Source organism: Anopheles gambiae, chromosome 2, assembly GCF_943734735.2.
Source record: "Anopheles gambiae chromosome 2, idAnoGambNW_F1_1, whole genome shotgun sequence".
Lineage (NCBI taxonomy): Eukaryota > Metazoa > Arthropoda > Insecta > Diptera > Culicidae > Anopheles > Anopheles gambiae.
The window spans coordinates 82,077,052-82,100,441 of record NC_064601.1 but is presented as its reverse complement, the minus strand read 5'-3'; the positions used below and the strand labels follow the sequence as shown (position 1 = coordinate 82,100,441).

Sequence of the window (23,390 nt, the reverse complement as noted above, 5' to 3'; positions counted from 1 at the left end):
GATCCCCCCATTCGTCACCTTTTTGTGGATGCCCTTTGTGCGACGGATTCGTCGCCTGGGCAAACATCGAATCTTCTCCGCCTTGGCCGTCGTGTCCGCCGTTGGAAGGATGGAGTGCGGTGGGTCACGTTTTAGAAAAGTGTCGTCGGGCGACGTCGTCATTATTGACTTTTCTCTGCCCATACTGGTGGATGAGATGAGTCGTTGGCCGCTCGGCGGAAAGAAAAACAAATTACAGCCCCACGCCAGATTCAGTGTTTGGGGAAGCATGAACAACCGCAAAACCCACTAACACTGGGAAGGGAAGTACGTCCACCCTCGGCGTTTGCTGCTCATTTCTACCCACTTTCTTGGTATATTATTTACTCATTTTCTTCTCCATTTCAGTGTGGGCCCAATTCAACACACATTATGCTGTGTGGATGTTTCGAAGACGCTCTGTCATTTGCACCTATTGTTATGATGAGCAGTGGTAAGATTCTATTGCCTCACAACCACCAAAACGTCACATTCCGGAATGCAGACGGTTCGGGACTTGGTTTGCCTTTTTAGGTGCTGTTTTTTTATGGTCGCTCAAACGAGAAAAATAAGCTGTTCATGAGAAAGGTTCGTCTTTGTTTGAAATGGGAAAATGGTAGAATGGAAAGCTGGGTGTTTTTTTACATTTGAAATTAACCCTTTTATTTCTTATCTAGCCCAGCAGGAAACTGGAATGATATGATTTTCAACAAAAACAAACCCTTTTCTCACAATCACTGCGATGAGTATTAGCTATTTTCTTTTGTATGTGTGATCTGTGCTAATACATAACTTATTTAGAAGGTAATACACATATATATATACTCTGATGAAATAAGCTACGATGAAAATACCCAAGTATCTGTATACATAACTTTCACAAATATATCTGTACAATCCTGACATGAAAACCCTACGTTTTTTATTTGCCATCAGGGCCTCTACAACCAAAAGAACTTTGTGTTAGAATTAAACATACATCTAGAATTAAAAATTAAACAAATCTGAAACCTTCAGGAAAAATACAGAGACTATTACTGGTTTTGACATGACGTGTACGAAAACTGTTCAACGCGCGGTATAGACCCGGAATTAGGTTCTGAAGCAATTTTCAAATGCAAGTTCCTGAACTGGGATATCTTTCCAGGATTGTTCGTCTAGGTCTTCCTATACCACTAGTGAGATTGGCTTTCAGTGATTTATTTGTTACCCATAGCAGGATAGTCAGTCTTACGAATAGGGGATCTAACGTATGACATGGTTCTATTCGGGTCTTGAATCCATGACGGGCTTATTGTTTAGTCCTATTTAGGCATATTGTTTTTCCTTAGTCGCAATATTTTCGTGATCTGTTCAAAATTAATTCTCTATCATTTGGAAAGACGGACATAATGTCCAAACTAGTACAGATTTAGTGTCAGTTCAAAGAAGCATCGGTTCGAGTAGTATGGTGTCTAGAGAACAAAACGAACTCCCGGACCGATACTTATACATCAAGGTAAATTTTTTTTTTTAAATTCAGTTTGCAAACTATAATCATAAGTACCGTTTCAAGAACCATGACGAGGAACAGGTGCAGGTTTCACAGTTCCAGGACATTGCTTCAAATCGGACATTAGTTCCTAAACTACTATCAGCTTGATATCTCTTCCACTACCAGTAAAGATATTCTATCAATTTCTTCAATTGCGATAGCTTCAGGACCATTTTGTGGAAGAAGGTAAGGTTAAAATGTCCAACGTCAAGAAATCTGTTGTAATATCCCAGTATCCTGCTATTGCGGTAACAATGCCTGACAGCGTCCTTAGGATTCATGTGCATTTTACATTGCGTAGCGTATTAAGTAAGAAATCAAATCTCCATCGTTTTTTTCTCATTAGACGAATTTATTCCTTTCTTGTAAAAATTTAGCTAGTGGTTCTTTGAGTGGTTCTTGTACTATCTACACGCTCTTGAAACATACTTCACTATGAAGATATGAGATAGGTTCTAATAAAATTATATTAGAAGTTCATTGCCTTTTCTTTCTTCTCGTTATCCTAGACTCGTACAATAATTCACTAGCTGAAATCATCGTTAATTATGTTATATTTTTGCAAATATGTAAAAAAATAGCAATCCTCGCCACAATGCATCGTTTTCATACAAAGTACAGACCGTATTTTGTTATCTTACTGGCGAATAAATTCCACAGCACACCCGTAGTTGAATGGTTCACACAGAACTCAGTGTCTAGATTTCAATTAGCAACGGCTGTACGGCTGCCTAGAACTATGTTCGTATTTCATTCCCCAAAACTAGCCAACAATCATGCACCCGTCCTGTCTATTACGGTTTGTTGCCACTGCCCCGCAACGATAGCGTTGGTGTGTAATCGAAAACAACTGACGCAGGAAAAGCCGTCCATTTTTCCAGCCCTCTGTTCGGTTGCTGTCCCTCGCGGGGCTTCGCACGAATCAAGCAACGAACCCCCGGCTTTCTCCCACCCCCACTCCCCCCTTCCACCCGGGAATTTTACCCTTCGAGCAAGGTGCAAACAGGACGATCCAATCAACACCACAACGAAGCTTCACCGGTCGCATCATGATCACTCAACTCAACTGTATCACCACACACACACACACACACACACACTCACACATATAAAAGGTACATCAACTCCCCTGAAGCCGTTCCCCTTACCCCGCTCGTATTCACTTACCTCCAATCAGCATCATGATGATGCTAAAAATTTTCTCACTCAGTGTAGTCGCCGAAACGTTGCCGAAGCCCACGGAGGTAAGGCTGGTGAAGGTGAAATATAATGCCGTTATGTATGCCTCGCCGTGTGTCACGTTAGATACGGGAATTTTAAGACGCTCCGCCAGTGTGTGGATCCAGCCTGCCGACAAGAGACAGAGAGAGAGAGAGAAAGAAAGAGACAAAGAGAAAGGGAGAGAAAAACAGAGAGATCGTGACGGGTGCCACGAAAGTAGAGTTTGAAATGGGGAGAGCGATAGGAAGAAGATGGGATAAAACTTGAAACCATTCCATAACGAATTTGTGGTTGATGAACTGTCGGCCCAGTGAGCCAGGGACGCCCGGGCTGCTGCCTTTTGCACCTGCGGCCATCCACCGGTCGGGAATATGGGCAGGAAAACAGGGCAATCTGGCGGGGCGGGAAACTTTTCAAACACTACACACCAAACTTTCCACGGAGATCGTACCCTAGCGCAAAACGCTTAACATTGAGAGTCTCTTTCCCGTGTGGTTCCGCACTAATCTGCCGCAATCGTCCCTCTCGGACGAGACAATGCTGCAAGGTGAGGTTTTTGTCGAACACGTTACGAAACCGGGAGTGGGAAAGAAGAGGAAAAAAGCAGCTCTCTTGAGTTTTCCCTGTTCCGGCGGCTCAGTTTTCCGCCCGTTCCGCTTACCTTACAACTCAGGCTTCAATCAGGGCTGCCTATATTCTACCAGAACTGCTCTTTCTCTCTCTCTAACCCATCCGTCGGGTGGAAGCAATCTTTGCTTATCTTATTAAGTGTGCTTTTGCGTACGCGCACTTTGTTTGTTGCTTCAGGTGCCTTTTTGCGGTTTTCTCAACACTTTCCCTACGGCGGGCGGGCAAACACAAACGCACCCCCGCACCGGTATCTAGTTGCCCAAAACTCGGCAAAGATGGCTTGTGGCGCGATACAATACAGCTACTGCTATGCCAGTTTGCTAAATCGATCGAAAGTGAAATCGGTGTGAAAGTAAAAGGAGTTGTGAAGAATAGCTGATGGCGGAAAAGTAACGGAAAGCAGGAAAGTTTGAAGAGGATTTCAAATGTACCCATGCACTTGAAATAATATTGCAAAAACTCATTTACTAAGATCCCGAAGCTCTTACGTGTACGATGGAAAGCTACAGTCTGCCGTTGAATGGCAGCTTGTTTTACACGAGGACATATTATAGTATGTTTAAACTGGTTTCTATTGGAAATGAATGCCTTTGATCTATTCTAAGTGCAGTAGAACAACCATAAAGTGTATGTTGAGCTCGTGAAGAACAAAATGCGAAAGTAAAACAAACTACTTTACGTACGATACAAGCTTAACAACGCACACAGGAATGTTTATGCTAAAAGTTCAATTTGCAATTCTAAATATGCATAACTTGTTTTGTACCAAAGTGAGAATCAACTGTCAGCTCAAAGATAAAGCGATTGTTTGGTAAAGCGAGCTCCATTTCGAATTCATTTTTAATCACTCTATCTGCGCTCACTCTGAGGAGATGCATCTACTCATTTGGCCTAATTATCGTCACTACAAACGCAAAACTCAAGGCTTCGCTACGCTCCAGCGTACTGTGCGGATGAAAATGCACTTGTATACCGCTGATGCACTTGCATATATCGCATTGGAAAACATATAAAACTACTACTAATGGCTTCTTGGCTAGCTCTGGGCGCGCCTCTGTGTGTGTGTGTGTGTGTGTGTGTGTGTGAATGTAAATGAAACCCCAGTCGCCAAACCACTGTTACTACGCTTCGTTCGATGATGGTGCACGGGTGAACGTGCCGCGGGTGCACCTAACACACTTACCAATGTCCCAGTCCGCGTCGTTCATGAGTCTTTCTTTCTCTGCAATCACAAACCATACGCAAGCCAGCCAATGTGCAACTAAAGAGAAGCATAGCATCAACAGGGTTAAAATCATAGCCGTGTACTGCGAGTATCTATCCATCTTTTGAAGCAATCGTGCCAGCCGCAATAAACGTGTTAATTTGACTAAGTGTATGTGAGATTCCTGTGCAGGGAAGAAGAAGAAGAAGAAGAATAAGGGGAAGAAGAAATGGGGGGAAAACAGGTGAGATAAAAATTGACCATTGCTTGGTACTAGGATTCGCCTACATGTACAGAAATATAACCTAGATTGACAATAGATTCGACCAAGGTTCTCACAATTGTGCTCATAGTAGAGAAAACACGCGATAAAGAAAATATTGGTAAAAAGTCGTAATCATTATCGGAAGCAAGGGGATTGTGATCATGGACGGTTGGATTGTGTCAATGATTGAAAAATACAGTGCATATTTAATGTCAAAATTTTGGATTAAATTATTGTCTCAATAATCCCTCAATAATTTATAGGAGTTTTGAGATAAATGATTTTAAATTTTGATAGCTCTACACTGAATTTATTATTATGCAGATAGTTGCTGATATTACAATTATTTCAATTATAGGATCATTTAAACAATGCTGAACACTACTCAAAGCTATAGGGGGCTTGATTAACTACCGTTTGATTGTACACTTTTCTTTTTTAAATTTTGGATGCCCTATATTGCAACACACTGAGTATTTGAAATGACCTTTATGCAAAGCTTTAGTTGAAATGTGGTGTGGTGTCCTTATTTTTTTTCCTATGACGATCAAATCATTTTTATACAAACCTTTTCAATCCTTTTTATATTACTTTGTTTAAAGATGGTGTTATGGGGTTTGTTTTAACGTTAAAACAAACTTCAATTATTTCATTATTAACTTGAGAACAAAACTCGAAAGCTAATAGTTCTTACAAACAATTTTGATCCTTTCAAGTATCATTTATAGCTCGAAAAACTACATCCGGCTCTGAGAAAACTTTAATGTAGTTTGCTTAATTCGTGTCATAAGTCATGAATCCTTACTTTCTTTAGCACACAAACCTTTTGCGTTACTTTGCCCTATTAATGGTAGGTTTTGAAATTTTAAGATCCACTAGTTGCTTGTTGGTATGAAATGAAAGTTATAAAGGGAAACTTATTTGAAAGTATATACAACGTACTACGAAAAAGCTCATAAGCTATAAAAAGAGCGTCTGTAAACTTAAACTCATCACAGCGAAACCCGAGAGCTAAGCCGCTTATTCTGCTAACGAATGATTCGGACGTCACTCACACATTTACCGCCAAAGAAAAGTTCGCTAGGTCTTATTTAATGGCTTGTTTTGATGGTCTAAATTTGCTTCCCTCAGCATTAAACTGAGCGTACATCAGTGCAGCATGTTTCGCCTGTCCACGGTTGATGCGATAGAGCGGCGATGGCTCTGGTCTGGTAAATGCTACCCTCCTCTCCGAATGCTCCATGCAACCCCGAAAAACCCCCTCCCCTTCCCGTTGTGGTTGCCGATGAATCGGTCCCAAAAGCGTTTACCGTGCAAAATTAACTTACCTCACCACTAATGACATTGCTTGCGTACAGGTGATCGAAGGGCAGGGCGGCTAACAGATCTACGACGAACCAGCTTCGCAGATAGTTCAGGGCGATGCTTTTGGAATCCGATACAACCTCACCCTTGCGCGAGACGTACGTCGTGCGGAAGTTTACTAAAATATCTGTCCAAAAACCAAAGCGCCAAGGAAGAAGTTGGAGAAGGTGTCAGTGAAAAGGACGGCAATGACAAGATGCAGTTAACCAGGAGTTAACCGGGTGGGTGCAAGTGTGGGTGATGTAAAGGGGGAAAGGTGAAAGTTAATATTGGTCTGCCACTGGTGGGAGGCAAAACGGGGGAAAGCGATATGTTTCCCGGCAAAAGAGCGTATATACTTGCCGGGCTCCGGGAGCGATCACGGCGCACGGTAGCCAAAATGATGGCCAAAAAACCCCCGACGGAGCAATGATTCAGTTAAATGATGCAATTAGTTATATATCCTCAATAAGCAAAAACACCGCACCTGGGGATGCCGGGGCTTGGGCGCCACGGGAGAGCGCCCGGCAAGAAAAAGGGTCGGGAGATAAAGTTTACTGTTTGCCATTACCGTTTCTGGGTTACGGCTTTGCTCATTTTCTTCATTGGCTACAAAGTGGCAGCGCACAGTGGCAGCGCACGGAAGCGATGGATGGGGAAAGGGGAGAAGACGGGAGGGCGAACGAGAAGGGGGGGGGGAGAGATTAATATTTACCAACAATAAATAAAGCCTCGACAACAACATCCGACACCATGGTTAAGCGATCAGTTTTAACGAACGCCGCATTGTACGGCACGGCGATGGCGACGTAGAACGTGGCGACCAGAATCATCCAGTCCCAGCAGCCCTTGAACATGCCGTAGTGTGATAGAATGAAACGCGATTTCTTTAAGGCTTGCGTCTTGTACTCAGGTAGCGGTGCCTCACTCGAGTGCAATAGATTCTGCAACGGGAAGAATGAGCAATGAGAGCAAAAGGGGGAAAGGGCATATTAGCTGACGAATAGATTCAATATATCGAGGCGATACATGGATACCATGGCATGAAAGCAAAGCAAGTGAGCAAGTGAGCAACAGCGCAAGCGAGAAACTTGCCTCCACGTCTACCTACTTACGCTATTTAGTTTAATTTTAGTTTTCATTTTCTCCGGCTTGTAGTGTCCGGACAGTTGATAGAGAACGGCTCGCGACCGTCGACGGCCCATGTTCACACCTGGCGGTATTTCCAAACTATCATCCTCCGCCCCATCGTCTGCAAGCAAAGAGGTTTCAGCTGATCGAAATCGTGCTCCCAACAAAGCAGCTAAAATTTCCACCGGTGTAAATGTCGAAAGAATTGAATTGATTAAAAAACACACACTGAAACATTCAACAGAAGGTACTGGCAAATGGGAAGGGACCAGCACTAGGAAGGATAGAGGGGGAAAAATAGAAAGTACGAATCGGCATCGAGCAAGAAAAAAGAAACGTTGACACCAAACCGTATAGAAAGAGAAGAGGTTTATTAAAAAAATAAAATGAAAGAAAACGAAAAAACACAAAACCAAACCAAACCAACTGGTGGAAACATAGAGAGAGACAGAGTGAAAACAGACACACTTAATTGTTCCACGAGAAAAACGGTTCAATTTCAAGGTACCGAACGGTTCTGCGCGTTCCAATTGGCGTTTCCCAAACCCAAAAAAGAAGAAAAATAAGACCAACAGATAAATCTTAGAATACTTTCAAACACACACACACACACACAAACACACACCAATGACCCTATACTACACGACTGTTTTGAATGTTTTTGAAGATAAATCCGAATTGGTGAATGATGTATGTAGTCTTCATTCTATACTTCAATGGTAAAACAAAACAAACTACATTCAACGTACAGGATACCAACAAGATCGCCAAGATGACGCTCAAACGTTCCTATGAACTACAGGAAGTGAATAAATTGTATAACAGTTACATAAAAATCACAACACAATAAAGAAAAAACCGATCGCTTATCTGGAGCAACATTCATGCAGTCAGTCAGGAACGGAATGCAATTGTACGAACTACCTCCTGCAGCACTGCACAGGCAACGGCAGTTGGTTCCTAATGCGCTTTTTTGCTTTGGTAGGCGCATTGCTGTTTGTTCCAGATGAATACTGAAACCATTTGAGTTTTAAATGTGTGTCTGTGCATCCTTCCAGGAACGTTAATCTGCTTGCTCGAGAACTTTTTGTTTTCGTAAACAGTGGGCCCTTTTTTGTTTCCTCGAAGGATTTGAATTGGAAGTGTATATTGTCGCTACAGTTTCCGGTTAATGCATTCGCTATGGTTGGATTTGATTACAAATTATCATTTTCTAGTGATGGGCATTTGGCATCATTAGAAGAGGACTGCTTTTTTTCTTTTTCGTAACCTTTAACAAAATTATGACAGCCAAACTGCGTATTGGCATTATTATTCGACTTTCGACAGAGGAAGTAGATTTTCTGGTCCTTGTGCAATCATAAAACTTCAAGACAAAAATAGAACAATGAACAAACAGTGTTCCCTGTAATGCTCAATCATCTCTGCCTTTCAATAGAGCTTTAAATAAGTGCTTGTAAGTTTTTTTTAATAGAACAATTCTGAATTTGTTTGCCGTTAGAAGCAACGTTTGTTACTGTAATAATACGCTTCCTAAAAGCTTATTACAATAAGAGTAATAAAAAGTAACATTGAACATCTTCTTGTGTAGAACTTGGACATGGCCAATCAAAGTAAATGTTGTCCTTTTTATTACCAAACAGTTTAATTGATTCGTCCAAACTACATTTTTGAAGTATTGAATACCATTGCACAATGGGCAGTTTAGAACAAATTGCGGGATGAAATTATTTTTGCAGAAATTGTTAGTTTTTATCGTTTGTAGTAAAGTATTTTGATAGTAAATAACATTTTATTTGTAGTTCGCATCCATACCACCAGGTGGCGCTACATAAAATAGTGTTTTAAGAGATTTTTGCTTAGTTTTATTAATTTTGTGTGTTTTTTTTCTTGCATTATTTGTTGCTAATAGTATAAACCATTTTAAAATATACTGTAATGTTCCATAATGAAGAGTAAATAAATAATAATAATAATAATATATAAACAAAACATAATAATTTTGAATAAAATAATTTTTTCTGCTTTGTATAGGACAATTGTAGCTAATTCTCGTCACTTTTACTCACAGGTAGTACAAATATTAAAAATTTACATACACAACTTAGGTGGATGCTATTACAAGCTCCTGACGTCTAGTTCACTTTTCTAAAGACATGAATAAAGGCATTTAAATAATTAGATAGAGCAGGTGCATTGAAATAAAGTACTTCTCAAATTCGTAATGAAAAGCAGCACATATTGTTTGTCTTTGAATATTCATCCAATACCTTTCCAAGTGCTGTACTGCCTTCAGAAGGGGTAATAAAACTAAAAATCCTTCTTGGTTTTACAACTATCTGAAAAAATCAAAATTGCACGATAGCTACAAACAAAGTATTTACTTCATTTGTAAAGTTAAACCCTGTCTTTGTTTTAGTACGTGTAGCTACTGATATTGAACTGGTTAACGAATCAGAGGAATACAGCTCATTATACAAAATGTCCTGCATGCATGTGGATGCATTTTCTTTCTTGCAAAATATTCTTTGTAGCATCTCCCCTCTATCCTTATATTTAGTTTGTCATGAGTTTTGGGAGTTTCTTCTCCCAAAACGCCAATAGATGCTACTGCATTCATAACGTTTTCCTGTTATGCGTATAATTTAAGAATTACTTTCCTTATATCCTTCTATAATCTGCAGTAGGACCAAAAGGTATTTGGTTCTGATTTGCTTCATTATATTTAATGATAAAGTTAGGTTAGAATAGAAATTTACATATAAGATAAGTACATGAGCTGAAACTAAGATACACAGCTTCGTAATGGAAATGAAAGATGATCAAAAGCACGTAGAATATATTTTTGTAGAATACACGAAATACGCTACACTAGGCACCTATGGAGCCGCCTAGTTACGCATGTGTCTGTTTTTAGAAAAAGTTGATGTGAAAAAACTTCAATTAAATTCGCGTTCGCAAACTTTCGCAGAATATTTTTTCACAGATTGATAGTATATATATTACACTATGATGTGACATATATGAGACAACGCCACTCTACGCCACTTTTATAATGGCATCAAGTCAAAAATTAAAATTATGAAAATTTTCAGGAGGTTTCTTCAGTTATTATCGTATATTTTTGCATAAAATTAACTTAGCTCAAATTTTTTCATCTGTTTATAAAGCTGACTAAATATCCTTTATAAAATGTCTAAATTTATCAAAATCGGTTCATATTTGAAAAAGTTACAAAGGTTTAAAGTTTTCCAAAAAAGTGAAGATTTTTCTGCGTTTTTTTAACAAATCTCAACTTTGAGAGGTGTTTTCTAGAGAACCAGAACAGATAAAGAGCTCATATTTGGTATTTTTCTTAGTTTAACCCTTAGTATTTAAACATATTATTTGGAATTGCGCTATTACAAAGTTGATTTTTTGAATTTCATCCCGGCAAATGCCCATTGTGCATTGTTCACCTAGAGTTTACGATGCAGATAATCCCAACCAAATAACGATATAACGATACAAAAAAGGCGGTTTTCATTAATTAGTATTTGTAAGTTAACCACAAATTAATATGCTTATTAATTTACTAAAGATCTAAAAGGGTAGTTTCTCATTAAAACTCGTATAAATAACCGATTAAGTTTGATCAAATTGTACAAATAAATTAAAGGAAAGCGATGATGAGCAAAATTTGATAACAAACCAAAAGTGTCCCATTTTTGGGACATAAATACAACAACAATATAAAATAATTTAATAAAATTTACAATATAAATATTTTACACCTTTACAGTTGATCCTTTGTATGTTCCCCTGGACACAGATCTTTATAAAACACACGGCCAACCAATAGAAAATACCGTACAGTTGGTTCGTTTTACAAAATGTCTATCTTTTTTTTTGTAATTTCAGCTCAAGCAAACATGATTTGAAGTTCAATTAAACTGATTAACAGAATTACCATAACAAATAAATTTCATTTCGTATGTTGCATTTCGTTGGGCGTCATTTGGCTGGATTCGTTAAAATTTCCCAGTTATTTTTTTACCCGTGTTTTCCGCCACGCAACGACATGGCATTTGTTTGACCTCTCAGGATAGATTCCATACCCATAACTTTTCTACCCGGTGTAATCCAATCACTGCAAGGACATTGAAAAGTTGCTGCTTGCATTTGAATATTCTGCATATTAGTTACGACTACTGCGCTTGGAGCTATCAGCATGAGATCATACGCGCCCATGTAAATGCAAATTTTCCGTTCCATTTTCACGCTCATTCTCGACCTTGCTTGCCATTTGAATTGAGGCATATAGAATCGCTTGAGAGTTAACTGGAAACGTTTCCGCTTGTGAAGTAGTCTGTCGAGTCGAGGAATAAATGAGCATCGTTTGAGCTACCCGTATGAAAACAGCATACCACACTAGAGCTCATGTGCCGGGTAAAGGGGCAGAGGGTCAAATTGGGTAGTCGGAAACGGTACTGAAGAGTAATTACTAGACAGGAGCGGGGAAATTAAATCGAATGCATTGCGTGCAACAAATCTCGTTCCCATCCGCCTAGTTTGCCGCATGCAGAGCAAAGGAAATGCACTAAAATAGCTTCAACAATCATTGATAACGCACCTTCAAATCTGGTGCAAAATAATCAATGCAACGGTGCAAACGTACGAGCAAATCGCAACGATTGCATACATTTAATTGCTAATCTATTTGATTTACTCATTCAAAACAGCCATTCAACTTTTATTGTTTGTTTAAAAGTATTTATCTGAACAATCTTTATCTGAACAATCCAGTTTGCCAACAAAGTTTAACATTGTAGGCACAAACAATATTGTATAATCATCCTTGGCTTTTTATCTCAGATGAAAATATATTTGTCTCAGGTTATCGTGGATTTGAATGCAAAGAGACCTTACGAATAGGCCTTATTATGAATTATGTTCAGCGAAGAAAAGTCATGATTTTTTTTAAGGATTTTAATTTATCCAATTTCCAAAACAGTAATTATATTTTAGATTTATTATATTTTATATTATATTTTATATTTATTATATTTTAGTTTGATAAAATTTTGTGATAATTCTATCTTTTCCACTGAATACGGCAAAATTTTTATTACAATGATGGCAACTTTAAAATAGATTTTAAATAATATTCGTAGCAAATGTAGCGTTGTTGTTGTAGCGTTGTAAAAGATGGGGTTTTTACAATGTTTCACCCATTTTATATACACTTGATGCAAAATAAGCATTAGAATAGGTTTAAAAGATAGAAATCCGGGAAATTTTCATTCAAAAGAATTCTTGGCTTATTAAAAAGAATCAATATCTAGATTAACAATGTTGATTCTTTTGAATTAACAAAATATAAATAACATGTTGCCATATAAATTTTTAAAACCCTTTACTTTTTTATGTTATCAATAGGCTGTATGTATCTGTAAATGTATGCATAATGCATACATTGGAAATTCGAGTGTACTCGTGACACTGTTCGTACTAGATATTTCCTTTGCGCATTTTTCCCTCAAAATGCTTCATTCAGTACATCACAACTCGCGGTGGAAGATACTCAAAGCTCTCAAACCCAACAAAACTGTATTAAAACTACAAGAATGACACGTTTAGGAAATTTCCAAAACTAAAAGTACAGCAGTAAATACATTATGGAAAATAATACGAAAACCTTTTACAACCAGATTATTACCAAACTGTTCAAAAGAGATTTATTACAAAACGCATTGCAAGCTGGTTCCTAACATTGCGACTCAAACGAGGTATTGTGTATCTGTTTGGTTATAAAAATGATAAACATTGAAATAGTTTACTTTTGGATAACGTTGCCCTAACTTTTCCCTCTGCAAAACAAGAAGCGAGTACGATTGCTTGTTCGCAGCTGTAGGATAAGAAATCGGAAACGGGCAGATATAGTACAGTCACGAAACGAACAGAATTGAACAGGATTAAAAATTGTAAAAAACAGTTAAAAACACATACTGAAACGACGCACGCGGGTCAAAGTCGAAAGCAAAGAATTACTTAAGATCGGGTCTACTTACCGCTATCACATTCGTCCGACATCGACATTTCCGACATTTTGGCAGTCGTGACATCCTTGTGCGATGCCAGGAACAGCACAACTTCTCGCTTCTCATTTTTGATCGGCACAATATCCAGCAAGCACCAAAACGGCGTACCTGTAGATAGGGTTTTTCCCGTGATGTCAAAAAATAACGCAAGAACAAAGAAATAAAATAAATCGTACCGATGAAAAGTTGTCAGAACAGACATGAAATGTTAAGCATAACAAGCATAATAACTCATTAAAACGATTACGAGCAAACTTTGGCAAAAGGGAAAGTTTTTTCCAGGATTTTTGGGTCGTGGTTGTGCAAAAAAAAAAAGAAGAAATCCCTAGCTGCCTGCCACTCTTCCCGGTTTGCTGTCGCGCAAGGAGTTTGTGCGCGTGGATTTATTCCGGGCCGTACCATTCTCCAGCCCATCAAATGCCCTAATACCGTGTGGGTTTACTACGAGGGTTTGGCTTTCGCTCTGTGTGGTTCAGGTTTTTTGTTTGTTTCACTTGACTGAAAATTTAACGGAAGCACTTTGCAAGGCTGGTGACTGTGGAGAGCGATTTCATTAGCGTAAGTTTTGATGTCCCGGTGTCTGTCCCATAAATCATGCTACCCACCAGCTGCGGGTAGCTTATGTCTTATCCAACCCATCATTCCGGTCTCATCTCTGCTGCTCTCTTGGTCGGTCGCTATGAGACAACCAGTAACGTGAGCTTCAACGCACAGATGGTTGGAGTCAGGGTCGGATCTTTCGAGCAATGCCGGCACCGCGCTCGCTAAACTTTTGCACGAAAAGTGTGAGCAGCAAAAGGAGTGCGCTAAAAAGGTGAACCAACAAAAAAGACCACCATTTACGGGCTGTTTTTGGGGATAGCGGCAACTTCTAGTTTCGCTGGTGTGACTGGTTGACAAATTTACTCTATTCCTAAAAGAGTGTGCGTGTGTGCGCGGTGCGGCATCCGGTGCCGTTCCGAGTGAAGTGTCGTTCACAGTTATTATTAATTTGACATCGTAGTCGCGAATCAGGTGCAGATGGCTGTTAATAAATATGTATATTTTCACGAGCAGACACACATACGCCCGCCAGTTGTGCTGAATTGACAGGGAAAGAAGCTAAATATTAAGTTGTCATGCCGCAACGCAACAGCTGAAGCCGCGTCCTTCTTTCTGTGCGCATGTTTTGTCTCGGTGGTTTGCTCAAACGATGGAGATAATCGCATTTAAAGCGGTAAATCTATGAATTCATACAGCGATTTAATCCTATTGACTAGTGGTCGAAGAATTTTGTTGTTGTTATTTATTCATGTATTTATTAGCATTCTAGAGCAGCTTTCAACCTTTTGGCAGCTTTTCCTCCCATGGTTGTATGTAGCTTTACATTCCTCACTTACAACTTCATGAGCCGGGGGAGGGGGGGGGGGCTTGTTCAACTATGGTTCAACTATGGGGTTCAACTATGAACTCCTAGACTGCCCCTAGACCCCTAGACAGCAGTCCATGGCTTTTTTTTTATTCTATTTTACTATTTCTAAACAATAACCACCCTTTTTCAAATAACCACCTTCATTGTTTGTTTACTTTTATCTTTCAAACGCAACAGTGGTTCAAAATTCAAGAATTAGGAGTAACGTGTTCTACGGATGTTGAATGCTAAGAAGTGTGTTCTGGAGTTCAGTCGACGTACGCCGACCACTGTAATGCTAGATATTCTTCAATGGATGTCGGTACAGCAGAGGATTGTGTACCAGACCATGATCTTCATTTCTTAAATGTTAAAATGCCTGTTGCCTGGATATCTACGCAGGGCTAGTGAGCCGAGGATACCCAATTTGCATTCTCAAAGTGCCATAAACTTTTTGTTTCTCAAAGCGATTCAACGGTACAACAGTTTAATTTAAGCTCGTTTTTTAATTTCATTACTTCTATTAGAGTTGAATTATCTTATGCTGGAAATAGACGAACCGAGATCGTCGCGGTACCTCGAAATTCGCGCCTTGTTTATAACAGTTGTAGAACAGTAGAGCTGTCAAATCTTCTGCGCCTCCAATCGCGCCTGCTGTTTTGCAGAGATACTCTACCTTGGTATTGCTGTGCGATTTGCGGTAGCGCGAACCAATAATTTTTACTTTTTCCGGTGGATTTGTGTGAAAACTCGTGTCGAGAAATGAGTTTTGTATTTTATTTTGCATAAAATATGTGAAATAAATAATTAGATTCGCAAATTGATAAAAAATATTTCTTCTTAGCACATTCAATCGTCACTATAACAGCTCAAGTCATACGCGATTTTCGCGGTACCGCGATGATCTCGGTTCGTCTATTTCCAGCCTTATAGATAGGGTAAATGTACCAGTATTGGGCAGGTTATTGCAGCAGTTTCACTAAAACTGTTGGTACACTTACATTTTTTATTATTTTTCATGAAAGTGACATTATTTTGAACGATAAACTATCGAATTGGCTGTTTGTTTGGCTGGTTCGACGATGAATGCAGACAAGTGACCGAACGTAATAATACTGCATACCGAGCAATGCAGCATAGAACGCGGGCATGCGCAGAGGAATATTCACGGCTTAGACGCGAAGAGAAACGAGTTCACCGCTGCAAGAAGCATGCTTTGGAAGAGCAAAACATGCGGGAACTCGAGCAAACCAGAGAGGCGTACGGACCAACACGAAAGTTTTACCAAGCGATAGCAGGTCACCGAAACAACGTTGTACCTAAGGTAACCTGCTGTCGCAACAAGGATGGAGATCTGGTCAGTAACCAGCCAGAGGTCCTTTCGCGGTAGGCTCAGTACTTTGATGAATTACTCAATGACCAGTTTAGCGAACAGCTAGAAGCGCCACTAGCAGATAGTGTCATGCTACTGCCACCAAAGCATAGAAGAAACACGAAAGGCTATCCGTCGGCTGAAAAATATCAAGGCACCCGGAACCGACGGAATTGCAGCCAAACTGGTCAAGAATGGAGGTGCACGACTAAAAAACGAGATTCATCAAATTGTTGCTGGGGTGTGGGATAGCGAATCGATGCCTTGTGATTGGAATCTCGGCATCATCTACCCCATATACAAGAAGGGAGATAGGTTGGACTGCAACAACTACAGGGGTATTACGGTGTTGAATACCGCCTATAAAATATTCTCCCTGATCCTTCAGGATCGCCTTGTCCCGCACGTCGAAGAGATAGTAGGAAACTATCAAAGAGGATTCCGAAACGGAAAATCAACCACTGATCAGATCTTCACCATGCGGCAGATCTTGGAGAAGATGGCTGAATACAAAAACGACACATACCATCTCTTCATAGACTTCAAAGCCGCATACGATAGCATAGCCAGGGTAAAACTGTACGACGCTATGAGCTCATTTGGAATCCCGGCCAAACTGATAAGGCTAGTTAGAATGACTATGACCAACGTCACATGCCAGGTGAGGGTGGATGGAAAACTCTCAGGACCTTTTGCTACCACCAAGGGTCTGCGCCAGGGGGACGGGCTTGCCTGTCTCCTATTCAACTTGGCGCTAGAGAGGGCCATCCGCGACTCGAGGGTGGAGACTACGGGAACCATCTTCTATAAGTCAACCCAGATCCTGGCATACGCTGATGATATAGACATCATTGGTCTGCGGCTCTCCTATGTAGCAGAAGCCTACCAAGGGATTGAGCAGGCGGCAGAGAACCTCGGATTGCAGATAAACGAGGCAAAGACCAAACTGATGGTGGCAACATCAGCGGACCTACCAATAAATAATCCAAATCTACGTAGGCGTGATGTACAGATAAGTGAACGCACTTTTGAAGTCGTCCCAGAATTCACCTATCTTGGGTCAAAGGTCAGCAACGACAACAGTATGGAAGTTGAGTTGCGCGCAAGGATGCTGGCTGCCAACCGGTCATTCTACAGCCTGAAAAAGCAGTTCACCTCAAAGAACCTGTCGCGACGGACGAAGCTGGGACTATATAGTACCTATATAGTACCAGTACTCACATACGCCTCTGAGACATGGACACTGTCCAAATCTGACGAAGCCCTCTTAGCCGCGTTCGAGAGGAAGATGCTCAGAAGGATACTTGGCCCCGTATGTGTGGAAGGACAATGGAGGAGCCGCTATAATGACGAGCTATACGAGATGTACGGCGACCTCACTGTCGTACAGCGTATTAAGCTCGCCAGGCTCCGGTGGGCTGGCCATGTTGTACGCATGGAAACGGACGACCCAGCCCGTAAAGTCTTTTTAGGCCGTCCACAAGGACAGAGGAGGCGTGGTAGGCCCAAATTGAGGTGGCAAGATGGCGTGGAGGCGTCCGCCATTAAGGCCGGGATAACAGACTGGCAGACGAAGGCGCGAGACCGTGAGCGGTTTCGGACACTCCTGAGGCAGGCCAAGACCGCAAAGCGGTTGTAGCGCCGGATAAGTAAGTAAGTAAGTAAACTATCTAATTATGCTGTGCTATTTTTTATTTGCCGATTTAAATGAATTTTTTTAGATATAGTCGTGAAAATGCAAACACTGTTTTTGCTCCTATTTTCGGCAATTTCGTCCTATTTTCTGCAGGCTGTGCTCCTATTTTCGGCAACGCGAATACGGGTCGCTAAATGTTTTAATCAATGCAAATAGGTAGACAAATATATTTAAAACAGTTTTAAACTCTCACTTTTCTAAAATTGGTGTTAAAAAGCACTTAAATTATCACTTTTATGTTGCCCAATTTGGTCATTTTGCTGGCAGTTTTTACAGTCTCTTTGATGTGAGTTACAAACAAAGTAGGCATTGGAAAAATGAGACTACCTGACGGCTATCGAGTACTGGCACACAAATTATTATTTTTCTCGCAAGATATTGGATTAAATATAGTGAAATTGGTAATATTTGATACAAGAAATATTGTTTTAAGTGTCGGCATACGCGTTGTAGTGTTCTGGTCAATTTATAAATGATTATTCACTAAAATCAAAAGTGTGTTATTGTTTCATGTTTCGACAGGATCACACAGCATTGATCTGTCAAAAATCAACATTGACCGTGTACCTATTTTCGGCACTATTTAAAGTAAATAAATATTTTTTTCGTGATTTTAAAATTCTAAACGGGCTAGAATAAATTCTACAACCATAGAATCTTTCATAAAAACCACACTTTCATTCGTTTACTGTTCTGGTTCTCTTAATAACGAAACCTGCTGAACTATTGGCTGACAGCAAATGTGCAGAACAATTGTGAACTCTGCACATTTTGTTTGATATTTTGAAAAATATGCAAGGAAATGATGTGATACTTCATATATGAATAACAAATGAGCATATCTATATTAAAAAATATGTGTGGAGACTATTTTCAATGCGTTTCTGCGTAATTACACATTTTTAGTTACCCTGCCGAATACTGGTACAGTTACTCCAACACAGGTTTGAGAAGGACGAAAGTAGGGTAAGAGGTGGGACTTATCAAACACCTTCTTGGTGGGGCATGAGTGCTTGCATCCTTATGACATGCCCCAACCATCGTATCTAGTTAAGTCTTTTTGCATTTTGCAAAATTTTCATCGAAAATTCTCTCCTAAAATTTCACCCTGTTTAAAACCGCTAGTCTAGAAGTTTGATTAGGATTTAAAAAAAACTATATAATAGAGTGTTGGGTTGCTGTCCAAATGTTCTTGAAAGGTGTAGAATCGTTGTTTGCACTATTACAGGATTCCACGATTTTTTGTGTAATGAGTTCGCCGCTAGTTACGGTCGCCATTTAGTAAGTTTGATTTTGGATAGTTACGGTCGGCATTTAATGTGATGATGATGTAGGGGAAAGCAGGGCATGTTAAGCAGTTTACTGAATATTCCTTTGAATATGCCACAACACACAAATTTTCTTTCATTATTGTATGCCTCCACCATTTATCTATAGATTAAAATTGCCACATAGAATGTAAACAACATAAAATAATGTAAAATAAAAGTTGATGTTTTACGAGAAGCTATTTTGACACGCGGGGTAAAATGGGCATAGCCCTGGGGCAAAATGGGCATATGTAAACAAACTGTGAAACGTCAAAACACTGGGGCAATATGGGCCACAACAACTGCGCTTAGGAAATGGTCTATGCTTTTGCGCACGTTTCGTGAAAAGTATTTTTCGTTCTATTTTTTGATTTGCTGGTCAGAAAAGCCCTGAAAATTCTTCCAAAAATATTTTATCAAAATTAAAACAGTTTTTACACGTTAAAATCTACAAAATCGAATCTTTTGAAGCTGTGCCTGTTATCATTTTTGAGGCGGTAAATACAACACCATAGCCTCACCAAGCGCCGTATGTCAAAAGCATCTGCCCATTTTGCCCCAAGCGTAACTGCCCATTTTGCCCCAACGTGAAGCATTTTTGTATTTTTCGTTATATTAGTAAAAATACGCATTCAATCGCCTTGCTTTCTTCAGACAAATTGTAAAGAAATATCATATCTTTAAAAATATATCATGAAAAACTTCAACGCATCCCTGTGACACTCGTTTAAGCTTATTTTCGAAGTCGCAAAAATTACATCAATATGCTGCTGAACCTTATTTTGCATTTTTCTTAGTTATTTGTTATGTAAGGGTTAAGAAACTTACATGGTATTCATAGAACACTCTAATGAATACATTTTGAGCATTGGAAAGTATCTTTGTAGTCAAATAATGCTTAAATAGAGGGTGTCCATTTTGCCCCACATGCCCATTTTGCTCCGCTTTCCCCTACATACCGTTTCCGTGTACCGTTGCGATGGGTCAGTGTTTCGCTGACATGTATCGAGGTAGAATAACACTTTGTTTGAAGCACTAGTGTAGCACTTTTCGACACTAGTACGTTCAGGCGATTATAGAATCCCTGAAAGGGTTTCCCTTATTGGAATCGTTGGAGGTTAGAGGCCTCTCCTTGGGTAAGGCGGACATAAGGTCGATAGATGTTGGATGAGCATAGTCCTATCCTAGCAGTCCGAACGAATCTAACTCGCCATGGTCGGAGTTGGGTTTATTTATACTCAAACTAGTTAAGGCCCGGTAAAATCTACCGGATGTCCTCAAATTTCAAATTATTTTCAACCTCTACACGATCAGTGGCAACAACCATAACTCAAACACCTATTTGTTCTTATGCGTTACACCACAAACACCACAAACCTTATAATAGAACCGTGAAATATCGATGAGGCTACTTTTGAGCCATATTGATGTTAAAAATTAGGCTAATATCTTAAATAATCATAAAAAAACCCAGTCACGCAATTTTGTAATTTTTTTGAACTCGTGTTCAAAAATAAGGTTATTTGCTACGCACGTTAAGTACCAATGAATCTTATTTACTAACTCTTATAAGTAATAACAATGATGATCATGATTTTATTTTTTTTTTGCGAATTTTGTGGCCATTTTGATAAAACAGAAGGTTCAGTAGCTGCATTCCTACTTATTTTCAATCGAACTGATACGTTCCATGCCTCTGTTGACACAAATGTATAATGTTTTGATTATTATTGATGATGATGATGTTTTGGAAACCATAGCTAAGTAGTAACCTCAACAACGTGTTCATTGAATAACGTATTGATGTACAGTGGATTTAAAAATTTGGGTGCCGCTAATACATATACAACATGTTTAGATCCAATCCCAATTGTGTACTTAAAAACATACAATTATTTAAATGCTCACTTCTGATTCAATCCATTTTGTGTTTTTTGTGCCCATAAATGTAAGATTGAACTACAAAAATATGATATCGCACATGGTTTGAATTCCATTTTTACTCTTTTTTTCGATTTATGTTTCATACGTTAGGTAATAAGTAATTGATGCTTAGAACATTTTCAATGTAAATTTTCCCGGTCTTAAATTTCAAAAAGGTCATTTCCAAAAACGCCGTCAAAATTTTGTTTTATTATCCTGAAACTGGTTTTGAAGTATTGAATGGAATTGGTATTTGTGTATGAGACAATTGTTATTGTGGCGCCAAATATCAATTTTCAGCAGTGAACATATCCCCTCATATAACCATTCCAAATGTGTAGATCTAATATTCCAATCTATACTGTTATAGAAATGAATGGTTCAACACTGTTAAAGCCTTTCCAGATCAATTAACTAAATTCACGTTTATTTGCAAACTACTTTATTTACTCTTGCCGCTCCACATTTTTCAGATTTTGCTTCTAATTTGACGTGTCCTTAACTATAATGTGGTTGTTCTCAACCAACACCATAGTACGGTGATAGCATCACATAGTAGATATCGTCATCACTCTTGATAGATACAGTCAGAGTCTTTTCAGCCCTCTTGGGCACGTTACAGTAAACATAGTTTCATTGTGGATCATGCGTTATTGTCATGCGTTTTCCTTGTCCCGACTCAGCCAATATTGCAAAGTAGTAGATTTGGGGCGGTCCCGTGGTACGTGGTCGTCAACTCGAACGATTCAATAACATGCCCGTCATGGGTTCAAGCCCATGGACCGTCCCCCGGTAGCAAGGATTGACTATCCGGCTACGTGGTAATGAATTAAGTCTTGAAAGCCTTTACAGGCCGGCATGTCCGCGTAGGACGTTACGCCAAATAGAAGAAGATTTGAGGCAGTGTACATGTTCGACGTCCTGGGTATAGCGACCCGTTTTACAGGATATTCTTAATCACACTTATCTGCCGATGACGACGGTGTATGTAGTATTCGAGATGCTTAAGCACCAATAATGAGTATGGTTGGCTTTATGAATGATTGAATGAATTGGAATATCAACCATTTCACAATTAAGCTATTTTGCACAGTTTTCAGACATGTTTTTTTTTAAATATTGCCTTGAATATCTTGATTTATAATGGGAAGGGGTATGAGATAGGACACATTATCATCAGGTGGCTAATTTGCAACTTTAATTATCTAAAAAATAAATCATTATATCCAATACCATATGATTTCAAATCGGTTTGTGTAAACAAAAAATATAAGTAACCATTGCCCTCATTACCCTAGCAGGGCCCTCAGGGCTAGCAGTGCATGGAGCAAGCCTTTTCGCAGCAACGCGCGTTGCTAAGAGAGCTCTGTTCTCTCTCTCGCTGAATGTTTACTCTCACGTCATTGTGGCGATTTTCGATTTTATATATCGTGAGAAGATGATATGGGTTTCATACATTTGTTTTTGTAATTTGTTTTGGCCCAATTAGTGATATGAGGTGCAATGTATACATTGTGTGAGACAGTGAGATGTCTGTCATTATGTGCTTATGCAGCGCTTTTAGTGTTTTTTCGAAAGTTCCTGAAAGTTTCAACTGTTCTAGCCAAAGAACGGGTGCGTTCGTTGATCTTTGCCTACACTGCGCTTTTAGCGATAAGTTGCCACGCGTTCACTGTTTGTCTACTTTGCTACAGTAACGCTTGAATTGCTTATGTTGCGCGTGTTGGTTGTTTTTGATAAGTGTGTCTCAATGGTTTTTATGAACGTTATGGTCTGGGTATGTTGCTATGGTGTGGATTGATTTGCTGATTTGTTGTAATGAATGTGTTGCAATAGTGTGGATTTGGCTTTCCGAAGTGTATTAAAATGGGTCTATAGCTGATAGTGCGGTTTATTATAAGTTCTGTTTGCTTGTAGCAGATATGCTACATTTAGTATCGTCCTATACAATCAAACATACAATCAAACCAAAAAAATATATAGGAAGCAATCAAAAACATTTGGATACCCACTAAAAAACTTTGGTAAACCCAATATAAGGTAAACCTCATATATAAGATAACCCCATAAGGTGAACCCTATATATCTTGAACTTTTTTTGTAAATGAAAGCCTTATAAACAAATGATACTTAGCAATGATAAATATTACATTACGTGTACTCAGACTCTTATAAAATCCAAGTGTTGGGTGAAGATTGGATTTTATTCGGCCCAGATCGGCTGGCTTTGTTATAGAATTTTTGATGATTGATTCATGATTCATTTTCTACA

General features: G+C 39.3%; 1 protein-coding gene across 4 annotated transcripts in view; it reads right to left on the bottom strand.

The window, feature by feature from the left end:
- The window catches only part of LOC1274964 (potassium voltage-gated channel subfamily H member 8), a 57,396-nt gene that overhangs the window by 10,497 nt on the left and 23,509 nt on the right, over positions 1-23,390 (bottom strand). For 2 of the 4 annotated variants that reach the window (XM_061652543.1, XM_061652544.1), the window contains 6 exons: positions 13,398-13,535; positions 7,332-7,519; positions 6,932-7,160; positions 6,201-6,364; positions 4,587-4,791; positions 2,720-2,899 (listed from right to left, as the gene is read on the bottom strand). In XM_061652543.1, the coding sequence (XP_061508527.1) occupies positions 2,720-2,899; positions 4,587-4,791; positions 6,201-6,364; positions 6,932-7,160; positions 7,332-7,519; positions 13,398-13,535 (1,104 nt within the window). Of the gene's footprint in view, positions 1-2,719; positions 2,900-4,586; positions 4,792-6,200; positions 6,365-6,931; positions 7,161-7,331; positions 7,520-8,271; positions 9,033-13,397; positions 13,536-23,390 lie in introns of those variants that run through there. The other 2 variants (XM_061652545.1, XM_061652546.1) reach the window with 2 other exon arrangements.